This window comes from Marmota flaviventris, chromosome 15, assembly GCF_047511675.1.
Source record: "Marmota flaviventris isolate mMarFla1 chromosome 15, mMarFla1.hap1, whole genome shotgun sequence".
Classification (NCBI taxonomy): Eukaryota; Metazoa; Chordata; class Mammalia; order Rodentia; family Sciuridae; genus Marmota; species Marmota flaviventris.
In genome coordinates this window covers 2,987,023-3,002,381 of record NC_092512.1, presented here as the reverse complement: position 1 = coordinate 3,002,381, position 15,359 = coordinate 2,987,023, and the positions used below count along the sequence as shown (strand labels likewise).

Sequence of the window (15,359 nt, the reverse complement as noted above, 5' to 3'; positions counted from 1 at the left end):
CTGTATCTGGGTCACTGGGGACCCACCGGCTTTCTGCCATTTTCTGGGGATCAGAGGACGGGGGCTGAGCTGGGAGCAGGACAGAGGTGCCTCTACCTGGGAGCTGGACGCCCTTTCTGCCTGGAGGGTGTCTCAGAGTCCAGGTGGAGCCTTCCCAACCCAGACCCTTGAAATCTGAGCTGTTTCCAAGTCCAAAACCACAGTGGAAAAGCCCTCCTCTGACCTTACGTGACAGGTCACAATCAAAACAGTTTCACTGAAAATATTGTCAACGTACCCTCAGTCCATGAGCAAGGTGCATATGAAACATAAATAAATGTCCTGTTTAGACCTCGTCTCATCCCAGTGTGTCTCATGATGTTCATGCAAATATTCCAACTCTGAAACTTGTGGGCCAAAGCACTTTCCCCTTGTGCTGGGGATCGACCTAGGCCTCAGGCGTGCTGGGCCGTGCCTACCTCTGAGCTGCATCCCCAGCCCACGTGCACTGGATCAGGGACACTTGATCTGTGCTGACCACACCTCTGTTACCACTGCTGCCGTCTTAAGCAGCAAGGAGACTTGCCCCCCAAGACCGGGAGCTTGGCCATTTGTCCTCCAGCTGTGTGGGTGGAGCTGCCTAAGGCGCCTGGAGGTTGTGCCTCAGGGACCTGAGTTCTCCCTTGGGAATGAACCCGCCCCCACTCCACAGGGACCTGGAAGGCAACACTTGTCCCCTTTACTTTCTGATAAGCAGGCGCTGCTCCCCTGACCTTGCCAGGTCTTAGAACTTCTCAGGGGTGTGCTTGGCCAGGATCCTGCCCACGTTGGCATTGCTGGATTCCAGAAGAGAGACGCATGCCCTGCGAGGGGTGGTTATAAGCATGAACTGACTGGAGCGCACTGGGATGCCTGTGCTCCGAGCCTCGAAGCCTGTAGCCAGGCTGCAGTGGGGTCCCCCCGCGGGGTCCCATATGGGGAGTGCATCCACTGGTAAAGAAGGAACGAGGGCCGGTGGCCCCTCTTCCAGTCCCCCAGAAACCCTGGGCGCCGCAGTTCCTCATGGCCTCTTTGCGGCCGCCAGCCCCTCCTAGGCAAGGATGGGGATCCTGCTCGGCGTGTGGATGGCAGGGAAGGTGCATCCTGGGGAGGCGGCCGGTGGCCTTTTTCCCCGGGTGCAGGTGGGCTTGCAGCAGGAAGTAGGGGAGCACAGGCGCCACTGTGGCAGTGAGGCTCTTCCCGGATGCCCTGGTGTTGCCTTCCCTGCTGGCTGCCTGTCTGTTCTGCTAGGTGAAGTGTAGGTCGATGCCCAGGAGCAGCAACATTGCAGGGCGGTCACCTGACATCTGATGGGTCAGACTGGCCAGGGATGGACAGCTGCCTCGGAGGCAGCTTCTTGGCACAGAGGGAGTGAGCCCAAAGCCCCACCCAGTCCTGCACCAGCCCTCCCGGTCCCTCGGACCTGGCTTTGCAGCCTGGCCCCAGGCCGGAGCCATGCAGGGCCAGCAAACCCACTGGCCCACAGAGGGCCCGGGCAGTTGAGAGCCCTTCCCTGGCGCCCCTCCTGCTCCTGTGCTTGAGTCTCACCTCTCATCTTGCAGGTTCACGATCGTCTTGTGGGGTCACTCTGCCCCTCTAACTTGCTCTGAGGCCGGCCCGTCATGACTGGCATCTCTCCGCCCCTCCTGTTTGTGGTGGTTTTATCCGTTTCCTCCCACGTGAAGCTCTGTGCAAGCAGGGTTTGCTGTGGTTGGCGCTCAGAGCCATGCCTGGCACACAGTAGGTGTTCCAGGGGTCTCTGCCAAGCACGTCTGTGCCAGCTGTTGATTTTACATGTTTAAAACCACAGACATTCTGGTTGATGGCCAGAGTCCTCTCAATACATCCCAGAGTGGTGTTGGGAGGGCCAGGACCTGTGTTTAATGGCGGCTTGGGGTAGACAGAGTAACTGAGTCCCTACCCTTAGTGAAGACCTGAAGATGAGCCAGTGGCCCTTCCTTGGTGGTCCAAGGGAGGTGACGGGGAGTGCTGGGTGCAGGCGCAGGGCCACTGGAGCTGCCTGGTAGGGAGGCCGAGAGGAGCCACGGGGGGCCGTGCCTGCGCCTGCTGTGCCCTGCCCGGCCTGTCAGGGGCAGCCCAACAGGAAGCCCTGTGGTGTCCTGAAATGGGCGGGCCCTGCGGGGCAGTGCCTGGGATGTGAAGGAGCGGGCTGGGATTCAGATGTGTGGGGTCAGAGCCGGGGCTTGGTGTGGTGGTGCTCGGAGGTGAATGCTCTCCTGGGCTCTGTGTTTTTGATGATCCGCCCGCCCCCAGAGGTTTTGCCAGGCACGCCCAACATCTGACGTGTCCCTCTGCCTGGTGACAGCTGGTACGCTCAGCCGTGCAGCCGTGTCTGCTTCCTCCCAGGGTCCAGAACCTCCGGCTGCACCCCGAGCTGCACCTTGCCCACCTGGGCTCCAGCACAGACCTGAACGAGGGCCGAGCCCGCAGGCGAGCCTGGCAGCAGACACTCAACTGCCAGATCCAGCACAGCGCCCTGCAGCTGCTCGTCGGCATCTTCAGGTATCTAGCGGCCGTTTCCAGCACCTGGGAGAGGGTAGCCATCCGGCCCTGGGCTTCCTGGTGACTGTGGCCCCTGAGCCCCGGGCACTGAGATCACTTGGCAGGCGTGAGAGGACTGCTCTGTGATCATCACCATGCGAGGGCTAGGGGCTTGGGTTGTCCTCCAGTCCTGCCTGGCCCTGTTTGTCCATCTCCCCTGTCAGTGGCCCCGCGGAGGGCTGCCTCAGAGGTGTCCCCAGGGAGGTGGAGTCTGGTCCCACTGCTGGGAGAGCGGGTCGTGTGCTGGCCCAGGGCTGCCTGGGACGCAGGGCGTCTGGGGATCTGGCCCTGGGGCCCTCTCTCCCGCGTTGGGTAGTTCCCACCGCAGACGCCCCTCGCCTGCTCTTGCTCCCTCGCATTTCTCTGCAGCTGGCCAAGTGGACGAGGATCGAGGGTTGGGGCTCGGCTTGCCCTCTCCGACCTGCTCGGGGCCGTTGAGGACTGGGGACTCTGGGACTTTCTGGGCCGGCCTTCCTGCCCCTCCTCCCCCGCCGTGCCCGTCCTCCGGCTGCTTCTCCCTGAGGAGCCAAGGGTGCCCACCGCTGGCTGGCGGGAGGGGCGGTGGGGCCACCGACTTGCCGTTCCCTGATTGCTTCAAAACCAAACCTGTCGTGGCCTTGTTCTGTACCTGTCTCTACTTACTGGAGCCAGAGACTGGTCAGGAGGGACGGAGAGCGGTCACGGGCAGGCTGCGTTGTCTCTGCTCCCAGGGCTGCATTAGCCAGGCCCTGGTTCTGCCCTTCTGCTCTGGAAGACAAAATGTTCTGTGGTCGCGGTGGTTGTCTTCTCTAAACCCAGGAGATTGATGATTTGATAAAGAAGCAAAACTGCAGTGAGAGAGGGTGAAGCCTGAGTCTCCCCACCCTGAGCCCGGCTGCTCCTGTTGCCCACCACCCGTCTCCTGGGCCCAGCCGCGGCTCCCTGCGGGTCTTTGCTCCCTGCTGCTCAGGGTGTGAGAACCCAGGAGGTCGCCACAAGAGCATGGGGGAGGCGGGGAAGGACACGGGGCCGAGGAGAGGGCGCCCAGAGTACCTGATTCTCGTCTCAGGGAGGGGGACATGGGCAGGTGCTGGCGTGGCCGGGAGGCCGTCCATCCTGTTTGTGGACTGTACTTTAATGTGGGAGACCATATGGATTCACAGTCCCATGAGGAAGGCGGGCAGAGGGTGGGGACACCTGCCGGGACGTGCCTGGTGGCCAGCACTTGCCGAGGTGGCTGCTGGTGCCTTCCCTGTCCCCCAGGCTTCGCTGCAGCTGGGAGCAGTCCCGTCTGGCCCCACGCCGTGGGCACGCTCCTCTCGGGCTTCCGCCAACCTCTCGGAAGAGCAGTTTTCAAACTTGCTGAAACCACTGTTCCCACCTGGGGACCAAGCAGCAGGCTGTCCTTGTCTTTGTCAGGGAAGTGAAGGACCACGTGAATTACGAACACAGGGTGTTCAACAGCGACGAGTTCCTCAAGACGAGGGCCGCAGGGGAGCAGCACTTCTACAGGCAGGTGAGCCGCGTGGAGCAGGCTGGCTGGGCGTTCTTCCTGCTGTACTCTTCTGTTTCTAAACATTCTTCAGAATGGATGTTTTTCAAGGTGTTAATACTTCATGAAGTGTGTTGGGTTTTCTAAAAGGTTTTTTTCGGTATGGTTCCTTTTTGATGGCACTGGGGATTTAACCAAGAGTCGCTTAACCATGGAGCCACCTTCCCAGCCCTTTTTACTTTTTAAGACAGAGGCTTGCTGAGTTGCTTAGGGCCCTGCCAAGTTGCTGAGGCTGGCTTTGAACTTACAGTCCTCCTGCCTCAGCCTCGCGAGCTGCTAGGACTGCAGGTGTGCTCTACCACACCCAGCTCGGCATGGTTCCTTCCGATCCTTACGTTTTGGTCAGCTTTCAGAATATATTTTACACATGAAGATATACCCATTTTCAGTGTAGGTTTGGTGGACCGTGACAGATGTGCACACCTGTGTGACTACATCCTCAATCTGGAGGCCGCACACAGTCAGGTGCCCCTTCCCCGCCACCTGCCCCTTCCCAGGCCCTGGGCAGCCTCCTTGCCGTCCCTGGGGGGAGCTCTGGCTTTGGATACTGCTGTGCCACTGTGCACCAGCTGAGCGCTGCCAGCCCCACCTGGCTTTGGAGGAGCAAGAAGTAAGCTGGGGATCATGGAGACGCGGGTGACACCGCGGAGAAGCCCAGAGCACACTGCCCCTCTGAACGCCACGGCCCGTCTCCTGGCACAGCCGCAGTCCCTGCTGCTCTCTGCTCTCCCCGCTCCTATGCGTTCCCAGTTTGCTCTGCTTTACGTGCGCCCTGGCCTCCTCTGCTCCTGTGCAGGCAGTGTGGCTCACGGCAGCTGTACGTGGCATGTGTGGGGGCCACTGTCACCTGCCCTCTCTTTCCCCTGCTGCTCAGGGTCGTGAGAACCCACAAGGAGCGTGGGGGGAGGCGGAGAGGGACACGGGCTCCGAGGAGAGAGTGCCCAGAGTGCCCAGCTCTGGGCCTGCTGCGTGGAGGTGCCGGCCCCCCTTGTGCTCTGCTCCGAGGCCTTCCTGGTGTCCCGTGCCCTCAGGGTGAACTTGTGCCACTCAGCTGCAGGCTGGGCTACCAGGGCTGTGTGCAGGTCCTCAGCGGGCCAGGCGTGCATGCCCGGGCCCCGCTGTGTGGCCTGTTTCCTGTGTTTTCTGCCAACATTGTGCAGCTCAAGTCGCCTGCTTTTCCCTTTCTGGTCCTCAGTGTGGATCTGGGCCCCTTTCCCTCCTTTTCTGGCCAGGGCTCGGGGAAGCTGTGGACCTTCTAGCATCTTCCTCTAGGCCTCTTGCCCACATGTCACGGTCAGTGGAGAGCAGGTGTCCAGGTGGCAGCACAGGCCCCGATGTTGGAGGGTACCCTGCAAAGTGAGAATCCCACAGGTGTCAGCTCCTGAGCCAGGAGGAGGAGCTTGGTGGTAGCAGGTGTGGCAGGCAGTGTGTGTGGTGGGGGCACGGGGCTGGGGGGCCGAGGCCGGCCACTCACAGACGCCGCGGCACAGCTGTCGCAGTGGCCAGGCAGACTGGCCTTTGTGTTTCATGGTTTCTGGGTGCAGAGTGGCTGCTTACTTCCGAGGGGCAGGCGAGGAACTGAGGATGTGCTCGGCACAGGATGGCCTGGGCCGCTCCCTGTTCCAGGGACTTCTGTCTGGAGGAGCCTGTGCTGGACAGGTCCTGGTCCAGGGCTGCAGGCTCCAGGTGGAGGGGAGCAGATCCCCAGGCCCTTATGGGTGCCCTGTCTCGTCTGCCTCAGGTCTTGGACACCTACATGTTCCACTCTTTTCTAAAAGCTCGGCTCAACAGAACGATGGACGCCTTTGCTCAGATGGACCTCGACACCCAGTCTGAGGAGGACAGGTGCCTCATCCCTGCTTGGACACGGCTCTCTGGGCCTCCGAGTGCTAGGGTGGCATGGCTTCATTGGGACAGATAAGTGATAGGTTCACTGGGAAGAGTCTGCGTTTGGAAACCCACCCTTTCCATGTCACAATGTCCCTGCCACAGTGCTCTGAGCCCACTGGGCAGCAGCACCCTGGTCTGCCTGTGCCGCTGCCCGCGGGCCTCTCCCCCTCCCCTTCCTCAGAACCTGTTCTCTTCTCTGTCCGTTCCTGCTGTTTCCTTGATCTTGAACATGCCTCAGCTGTGGGCGCTGCCCTCGCCCCTGACTGTGGGCCCTCCCGGGGCCAGATGCAGATCACGGGCTGTCCCACACCGTCGCTGCACAGGAAGAGGGGCCTGTTCCTCAATCCTTACTGTGTCTGTAAAGCAAAGCCTCGCTTTCCCCCCAGAATAAGCGGGATGCTCGTCAGCCCAAGGAGACCGACGGTGCAGAAGATGGCCTCGCGGAGGCCCTCGCCCCTGGACATCACCCACAGGCGCATGGTGGTCAGCATGCCTGACCTGCAGGATATAACCCTGCCTGAGCCGCTGCCCAGGAACTTGTCCCTGCGGATATCAGACACCACAAGCTACAGAAGCAGCAGCGGCCCAGGTGGGGACCCTGCCCTCCCTGCGCCCCGCCTTCTCGCCTTGAGAAAACGAGGTCCACCTCCTGGGGAAGGGGAAGGGTCTTTTGGACTCTGAAGTCCAGCACAATCATCTGAATCCTCTCCGGAGGGTCCGCTTTGCGAGCCACATCTCTTGTGAAACATCCTCCAGAGCCCCTGCCAGAGTGGCATGCAGCTGGGTGTTGTCCACCTGTGTCCACCGTGTGGCTGCGTGTGCTCGAGTGCATGTGTGAGTGTGTGTCTCATGCACTGTCTGATGGGAGACAATGCCTGTTGGCCCCTGGTGCCCAAGTACCAGGCATTTTCTAGGGACTGGGGTAAAGGACTGGCACCCCTGCCCATGCAGCGGGCAGTCTAGGGATGGTCCTCGAGACAAGGACAAGGACAGACACATGGTTTCAAGGTCAGGGTAAGAGCAGCAGGGCTGGGCAGCGGCCTGGCCTTATGCACTGCGTGCAGTGCGGGTGGGTGGGGAGATGGAGCTGTGGCTGGGGGACCGCTCCCCAGTAGAGGGACCGCGGAGCCTGCTCGGGGTCGTGAAGGTGAGCGTGCACGGCCGCGCAGCCTGGCGGTCCCTGGCACGCAGAGTGCCAGGGCAGCCTGGTGGGCACAGCTCGGCTCTGATTCCCACAGAGCTGTAGGAGTGCGTCACATACGATGCCACTCTTCACCCTCAGGTCTGTCCCCATGCTTCTGCAGGACGGAACCTCTGCTGTGCACAGTGTGGGGAGCCTGTCAGGGTCGGGCACCACCACTGCCCAGTGGGACCCTGGGGGCCTAGCTTGGGCCACGCCAGCAGGAGCCCTACGGTGCCTTGTGATGAGTGTGCAGAAGCCCAGGAAGCTGCACACGCAGCACCCTGCTGTGGCTCCCTGGGGTTGGTGTGGCCGAGGCACAGCATGTGAGGGAAGGGAGCACAGCCCTTCAGTGCTGAGCCTGGCAGCCAGCATGGGCATCTGAAGGCAGACTGCTGGGAGTGCCACTCAGCAGAGGGGCCGGCCTGTCCTGGCAAGGTGGCCTCTTGCCTCCTCCAGGTCCCCAGCCTGCCTGAGCTGCCCGGAGAAGAGGAGCCTGGGGTCTGGTCATGTTGGACCAGATGAACTTGGCGTGAGGCGCAGTTGGTGGCCGTGTCCCTGGCACAGGAACCTGAGCTGCAGTGGGATCACAGTGCTCACTCCCAGAACTGTTCCCGTCACGGAAACGGTCCTGAGAAGGCTGGACCTGGGGCTGGGCGCTGGGCGGGCCTGTGTGAGCCCGAGTCCAGCCCCAGCACTAGGCTCCGCAGTTGGGCAGTCAGTTGTCCATAAGTGCCAGCTGCTGCTGTCCCTGGGCGCTCTGCAAGCAAGGCGAGGGGCCCTTGTGGGGACGCGTGCTTCACTCTGTGGCCCTGGGCTGCGTGCTCTCGGGACAGGTCTGGGTGACTCTTGTTTTCCCTTGGTCCTTAGTTCTGAATGTGGCCCCTAAGTCCACGTACACCTTCAAGATCCCAGAGGTGCACTTCCCGCTGGTGAGCCAGTGCGTGCAGGCCTACCACAGCGACTTCGTCAGCCTGCTGAGCAAGGCCATGGGCCTCCTGGCCCCCGACAACTCCGTGCTCCTGGCCAGATACTTCTACCTGCGTGGCCTTGTCCAGCTCATGCAGGGGCAGCTGCTGAGTGCCCTCTCGGATTTCCAGAACCTCTACAGGACGGACATCCGGATCTTCCCAGACGCCCTCGTCAGGGGCATGGTGGAGTCCATGTCAGTCCCTGAGCGCACCCAGGCCGAGCAGACGCCCGAGCTGAAGAGACTCATCACCCAGGTGCTGGACAAGCCGGGCGAGGCCCCCAAGGTGGACGACCCCGTGAAGCACTTCGAGCTGCCCAAGAAGCACATGCAGCTGGGCGACTTTGTGAAGAGGGTGCAGGAGTCTGGGATCGTGAAGGACACCAGTGTCATACACCGGCTATTCGACGCACTGACCGTGGGTAAGGGGACCTCGCAGCGTCCGTGCAGGTGGCTGCATAGGCCCCTCTTAGCTGTGGGTTCTGCACCCACAGGTCCAACCAAGAACAGGTTGAAGTGTTAAAGGAGCTGCGTCTGCGGGCACAGGCCACCTGAACGGTGCAGGGCCGGCCGGAGCCCGCGGGTAGCCTCAGGTGTTAGAGTGACCCCGGGACTGGGTCTGTGGGCTGGTGTGGCAGGCACCTCGCCACGGCCTCTGTCTCGCGTGGGCAACTGTGGACTGGTTTGGGCAGGGGGTCCTGGATCCCCACCAAGACCAAGGGGGACTGGACTTAAGGACAGCAGGGGACAGTCACTGGACAGGCACCCGCCCGTGGCAGGTGAGAGCCGCAGGGTGACGGCGCACCCTGTGCTGGGCACATGCCAGGTGGGCAGGCTGGCGATGCCCTAGGCAGTGTTCCTCTTGCTCCATCTCGCCCTGGCCCTGCCTCCTGGGAGGCCCTTGGTGGTGGGAGGACACGGGCAGCTTCCCCACACTCCCTCGTCCCAGCCTTCGCCCGTTGGCTACACAGCGGTGACTGTTGTACTGTGTCACACATAGCAGCGTGGGGACACAGTAGCGGACACAAGGCACCCCAGATTTGGGCGTGTCTTGCTGCCCGTTTCCTGCAGGGCCTCGCTTCTGAGGTCTGGGTGGGCCCCTGTGCACTCCCTGGCTCCCCTACCCCAGGAGCACTGTCCCCATCTGAGACCTGCGCTCTCCTTGTTTGGTTCCTTGACCACGGACTGTGCGTGGAGCACTTGCACGCCCGTGTGGGTGTGCACTGTCCAGGAGTCACTCCGGCCCCTCCCCCGCGGCTCAGGCCTTCCTGTGCTGGCCCTCATCTTTCACTGCTGGCCCTGTGGCTTGGGAGGAGGCAGGCTGTCTGCATGTTGCCCTGGGGCAGGCGTCCAGTGGCACACACTGGACCACACTGACCCCAAGTGTCCTGTGGGTTGTTTCCTCTTAGACGTGTGCCCAGAAGCCTGTGCACCCTGTCCTGTGGGTTGGGGTGTGAGCGCCGGCACCCTGGCTGCGTGCTGCCCTGTGCCTCCTGAGGGATGCCTGCCCTAGGTGATGCTGTTACCTCCTGGCAGCGAGGGCTTGTCGGGGTCACCGGTGTTGCCCATGGTGCGTGAGATGGCCATGTGGGTGCGGCTTGTCCGCTCAGCTGCTGACCAACCCTCTGGTTCTTTTCGTGTTCTCTGCCTCGCGTGTGCGTGTGGGCCTTTCTTCCCCTTGCAGATGCGCAGCTGCCCTCTGTGCTCTGGAGAGGGTCTCCCTGCTGCGGGCGGGTTCGGCAGCGTGCCCTCCTGGTGACGGAACCTCTGTCCTGGCACCTCTGCAGGAAGGGCCAGCTGCTTGTGTGCTCTCCCAGTGGCCAAGCAACTGGACTGCCCAGTGGTCAGCGTGGCACCCACAAGGCCAAGTGGGAGATACGGCAGCCCTCCAGGGGCAGTGCTCCGCCGGGCACCCTACAGGGTCTGTCCTGGGGCGTCTGTGGCTTTCTCCCCACAGGGGCCCAGCATGCCCGGGCTCCACCACCTGCAGCGGTCTCCCTGGAAGACGTCGCCTGCACGGGTGCAGGGTTCCCTGGCCACTCCTCCCTGAGCAGTGCAGTGGGGAGGTGACCTGCAGAGTCACACGGCCATGCAGTGGTCCGGGAGGCTTCGTCCTCGTGTGGGGTCCTGGAGCCCACCCCACATGGGAGGGTTGCCCTGGTCCCTTCAGGTGCTGTGTGCTGGGGACACTGAAGAAGGCCGCCCTGGCCGGGTTCCCACCAGGGAACCGTGTGATAGGAGGGAGGTGTGCGGTTGGTGGTCAGCTGCCCCGGGTGTGGCAGGCAGGGGAGGTGGACACAGCAGTGTGTGGAGGAGGACAGGAGGGGCGTGTGGGGCTCTGCTGGGGCTTTACGGGGTCCCAGAGGCCCTGGGTTTGGCTGGTGGAGGCCTGAACAGAAGCTGTAGGACCTGCCTGGTGACTGTCCCCAGCCACGGACTCCAGGTGACGGCTCCTCCCTCCGTGTCTTCAGGGCCGGGCTCCTCCCTCCCTGGCATGGCCCTGTTGCCAGTTACAGGGTGGCTGGACCCTGGCGGGAGAAGAAGGCCTGCCTGTCCCTCAGGCGTCTCCACCTCTTCCCCATGGGCAGCATCGGCAGGTCCTGTGGCCACCCAGCTGCTGGGACCTGGAAGGGCGTTCTGCAGCGGGTGTGGGCTGCCTGTGGCACAGGTGGGTGGTGTCGAGGAGGGCACTGGCAGGCCTGGGTAAGGACCAGGAGCCTCAGTGGCCCTGTCCCCTGGCCTGTTGGTGTCATGTATGCTGCGGATTGGGTGGTTCCTCGGGTTCTGCGTCCAGGAGCCTGACGCCCCCGGGTGGCGCTGCATGGAAGGGGGCTTCAGCCAGGAGCTGGGCTGCAGACCGCACGCGCCAGAGCCAGTGCCCCGCCTGGGCAGCCCGGCAGGGGAGGCAGGCCTGGCTCTGACCTGACTTCTCCTGTGCCTGCGTCACACGTTTTCCTGGTACAGCGCCACCCTGTCCGCTGCTCTCCTGGACACCGTGGGCTGCCTTCAGTTGCCTGTGCCTGACTGAGGGCTGGGGCTGGCTTGGGAGGGGCAGCTGTCTGCACGCCGCTGGAGGAGCTGGGGTGCGGCACCGTGTGACGGGAGGGAGATGTGCAGTTGGTATTTTTGTGCAAAATTGAGACACAAGGAATGTCATTGTGCCTGCATGTGTGCATGCAGTGACCGTGCCTCTGACCATCGCTGGGATGACACGTTGGCTGTGGACTGGGCTAGATGTGTGTGGTGTGGCGTCTCGTGTGGGCACAGGGGCTGTGGATGTGCCCCGCAGTGGCTAGTGCATGCCCAGCAGAACTGGCCTGTGCCCAGGGCCAGGTGGGCACCCTGGCCCTGGGCACAGGCCAGTTCTGCTGAAGTGCTGGCGGTGGGTTGCAGTGAGGGGGCTTCAGGGTCCTTGTCCTTGCTTCTCCTACCCGGTGGGGCACGTCTGAGGCCCCGCCAATGTCTGCCTGTGTGAGAGTGCTCTTGGGTTTCGGTGACATGGCCCTGCCTGCGAGGGCTGGGCCGCAGCGCCCCGCCCAGGCTCCCCGGCTCCGGCCCCTGCAACTCGCTTCCCTGGCAGTGGCTTTGCCTTTCACTGCGCTTCCCTCTCTTCCCGGCTTCTTGGGCTTTTCCTTGCTACTGCTCCACCTCGAGGCCTGCGTGGCGTCTGGGGGAGCAATAGGTGCTCCTGACGAACCCGGGCCTCAGTCCCCGCCCGGGAAGTCAGCCTGGGCTGCCCGGCCTTGTTCACGGAGTTCCTGAGGTGGAAGGGGGCTCTGGCCGGCGAGGGGCCCGTCCGCCTGCCAGGTCCTGTCCACGGGTGCACCTGGCACCCTTGTACTTGGTCTTCGGTGACTGCAGATGCCTGTATCTGAATCGTTTCGGTTTGGATTTAGTGATTTTAAAACTTAAAAAGAAAATAATGTTCAATCTTTGTAAACCACCCAGAAAATAGGGAAGGGAACGCAATAGCCCACAATGGCGCCACCTGGTGGAGATCCCGCAGAATCACCCCCTGCCGCCTGCCTGGGCTGCAGCCGTCCCTACCTGGAGGCAAGATGAAGTCTCTTACTGCACCTGTTACAGCCCCACCCTGGGTCACGGCCGTCCAGTGATTGCCGTGGTGAAGGCTCAGTTGTCCTGATACTGTGGGGATGAGTGCAGACAGCCATCACCTTGTGGAATCGGAGCAGGGACGGTGTCCAGCTGGGACTTGGCTCTGGGCCTCTGGCCAGGCTGGGGATGGGAGGACACAAATCCTACAGGTAGGCGGACCCACCCACTCAGGTGACAGCACAGCGGATGAGCCATCCCGGTCCTCAGGCCCGGCTGTGCCAGCGAGGACCTTGCCTCTGCATGCCTCACTTTCCTGGGTTGTGCGTGAGCCTGATGATGGTGCCACCTCGGGCGATGGTTGAGGACGGGCCGGGCCCTCTGCGAGCTTGGCGCGTGGCTTGCCGTGTTCAGTGTGGCAGGATGCCTTGGTGCCGAGGGTGGTGAGTGTGCCGCTTGGCGGCCGCCTGGCCGGGGTGATCTGCTTCCAGGGAGGCTGCGCGTGGGGGTTTTCCTGGAGGGAGGGATGAGCAGGAGTGTCCTGGTCTGGGCAGCCAGGGTGGGCATGCGCAGTGGGGACGGCCTGCCCGTGGGGCCGGTCTGTCTGCGATGGTATGACTGGAATGTGGGCATGGGAGGGAGAGTTGGATCCTGGAGGAACTGGGGCCTGGTGAAGCACGCAGCCTGCCGTGTTTGAACTAGGAGTCAGCTCCCACTTGCCTCAGAGAAGTGACTCTGGGCCCCAGAGGGGGCAGCTGCCGGGCAGGAGCATCAGGGAGTGTCCCCCTGTGCAGGACTGAGTGGGGCCGTGTGAGCCAGAGGACAGAGAGGTGCGGGGTGCGTGGCCAAGGCAGGCCCAACCGTACAGGTGCAGGTACAGGGACTAAGTCTAGTATTCATAGAGCCGAGCAGGAGGGGTTCCTGTCTCCCTTCTATAAGTAAAGGACCACCTTCCCTCCCTGCTGGACCCAGGTGACGGTGGCAGCTGATGGGGGTCTGTCTCTGACCCTAGAGCCCACGACAGACACCTAGAAAGGTGACTGCATTGGCTGAGGCGATCTTGGTTGAAACAGTTGGGTATGTTATTTGTGCACAACCAAGGAGCACCAAGGCAGGACTGGTTTCAGGCAAGGCTTGATCCAGCGGCATAGGAGTGTCACCAGGGATCTGACCTCCTCAGCTTTGTTCTTGGATGATTTCCCATCATGACCCCAGATGGTTGTCCCCAGTTCTACCAGTAACCAAGTCTTTGCATCATAAGAAAAGAGAGTGTCCTGGACGCAGTATTCCCACCCAAAGTTTCGTGGCTGGAAAGGACAGATGGGCTCCCTGGACACCTGGCTGCCAGCAGCTAAGTCCTGAGCTTCCATCCAGGGCTACCTGCTCACTGGCGCCACCTGCTGTCTGGTTTGCGTAATGCACTGTTTCTTAAGGTCATTTCTTTTCTTATAAAAGGACATCAGAAACAAATTGACCCAGAAACATTCAGAGACTTCTACAACTGCTGGAAGGAGACAGAAGCAGAGGCCCAAGAGGTCAGTCTGCCTTTGCTGGTGATGGAGCATCTGGATAAAAACGAGTGTGTCTACAAGCTGTCCAGCTCCGTCAAGACCAGCCGCGGCGTCGGTAAGATTGCCATGACCCAGAAGCGCCTGTTCCTGCTAACAGAAGGGAGGCCGGGCTACGTGGACATCTCCACCTTCCGGGACATAGAGGTCAGTGAGCCCACCCGCCAGTTCCAGAATCTAGCTGGTCAGCAGGGAGTGTGGCCGGAGCAATGCCCACTCGCCCAGCTGTGCTGAGCGTTGGTGCAGACCCTCCGCGCGCGCGCGCGGCCCTTGGTCTGCCTCAGTTTGCCCATCTGCCAGTGGGAATGACGGGGTGGGTGCCTTCCTGGCAGGGTCATGGGGAGGATGGACCAGGCGTGTGTGTGAGCAGCGTGTTGACCATGGCCAGCTCTGATGCCGCTGCCTTGTGCTTGGGAGGCTCCAGGTGACAGGCAGACTGGCCTTCTCGCTGCAGACCCTAGAGGCAGAGGAACTACTTCCTCCAAGGGAAACTGACCTGGCCAGCCCCCGTGAGCCACCGTTCCTCACTTTATTTTAATATTTTATTTTATTATCATTATTTTTACTTTGGTACCAGGGATTGAACCCAGGGGTGCATAACCACTGAGCCACCTCCCCAACCCTTTTTTATATTTTATTTGGAGACAGGGTCTTGCTGAATTGCTTAGGACCTCATTGGGTTGCTGAGGCTGGCTTTGAACTTGTGACCCTCCGGCCTCAGCCTCCCGAGCCCTGGGATTGTGGTGGTAGGCGTGTGCCCAGCACGTACCTCACATTTTCTCATCAGGCCACCTGGCTCCTGTTGCTTCTTGAGTGAGCGGTTCCACGTGTGTTTTAGCGTAGCCATTTGCATGGCCGGGGAACCTGAACTGTGCTCCTGCTCCATCCTGTGCCTTGCATTATTCGCCTCCTGCACTGGGAGGCCTGTCGGCTTGGTTCATGTGACGCATGACGGTGGCCATGGGGAGGCATTGCGGCTAGCGGCAGCTGAGGTCCGGAGGCCAGTGGGTGCCACAGCTTGGCTCAGCGGGGTCAGGCTTCCTCCTAGAACCCTCAGGCCGAGAGCTCGGGGCTGTGTTGAGCAGGCTGTCCCAGCCCTGGGTGAGCCCGGTGCGAGGGCTGCTGACAGATGGCCTGGGGTCCCTGCCGGGGCGCTGGGCTCCATTCCAGAGCTCTCTCTGCCCTCCTCCTCAGCCCCAGTGTCCCTTGGTCCGTGGCTTGACACGAGGCTTCTGCCTTCTCCGCCTCTGCAGGAAGTCAGAAGCACCACGTCCACCTTTTTCCTTCTGAGGATACCCACTTTAAAAATCAGAATGGCGTCCAGGAAGGAAGTGTTTGAAGCGAACCTGAAGTCGGAGTGCGACCTCTGGCACCTGATGGTGAAGGAGATGTGGGCTGGGAAGAAGCTGGCCGAGGAGCACAAGGTCCGACACTGGGGTCTCCACTCGTGGCTGACGGGTGGAGGGAGGGAGGCCCTGAAGCCGTGGTGCCTGGACCCAGCTGGAGGCTCACGGCGCGTGGGAAAGCCGCAGGGCACAGGTGGCCCGACACCACGCCTCCTCGTTTCCCTCCATGCCCCCCCCCCAC

General features: G+C 61.9%; 1 protein-coding gene across 4 annotated transcripts in view; it reads left to right on the top strand.

The window, feature by feature from the left end:
- The window catches only part of Dennd3 (DENN domain containing 3), a 46,252-nt gene that overhangs the window by 18,296 nt on the left and 12,597 nt on the right, over positions 1 to 15,359 (top strand). For all 4 annotated transcript variants that reach the window (XM_027950681.3, XM_027950707.3, XM_027950727.3 and 1 more), the window contains exons 9-15: positions 2,386 to 2,541; positions 3,979 to 4,075; positions 5,853 to 5,956; positions 6,388 to 6,590; positions 8,052 to 8,573; positions 13,660 to 13,919; positions 15,026 to 15,196. In XM_027950681.3, the coding sequence (XP_027806482.3) occupies positions 2,386 to 2,541; positions 3,979 to 4,075; positions 5,853 to 5,956; positions 6,388 to 6,590; positions 8,052 to 8,573; positions 13,660 to 13,919; positions 15,026 to 15,196 (1,513 nt within the window). The remainder of the gene's footprint in view (positions 1 to 2,385; positions 2,542 to 3,978; positions 4,076 to 5,852; positions 5,957 to 6,387; positions 6,591 to 8,051; positions 8,574 to 13,659; positions 13,920 to 15,025; positions 15,197 to 15,359) is intronic.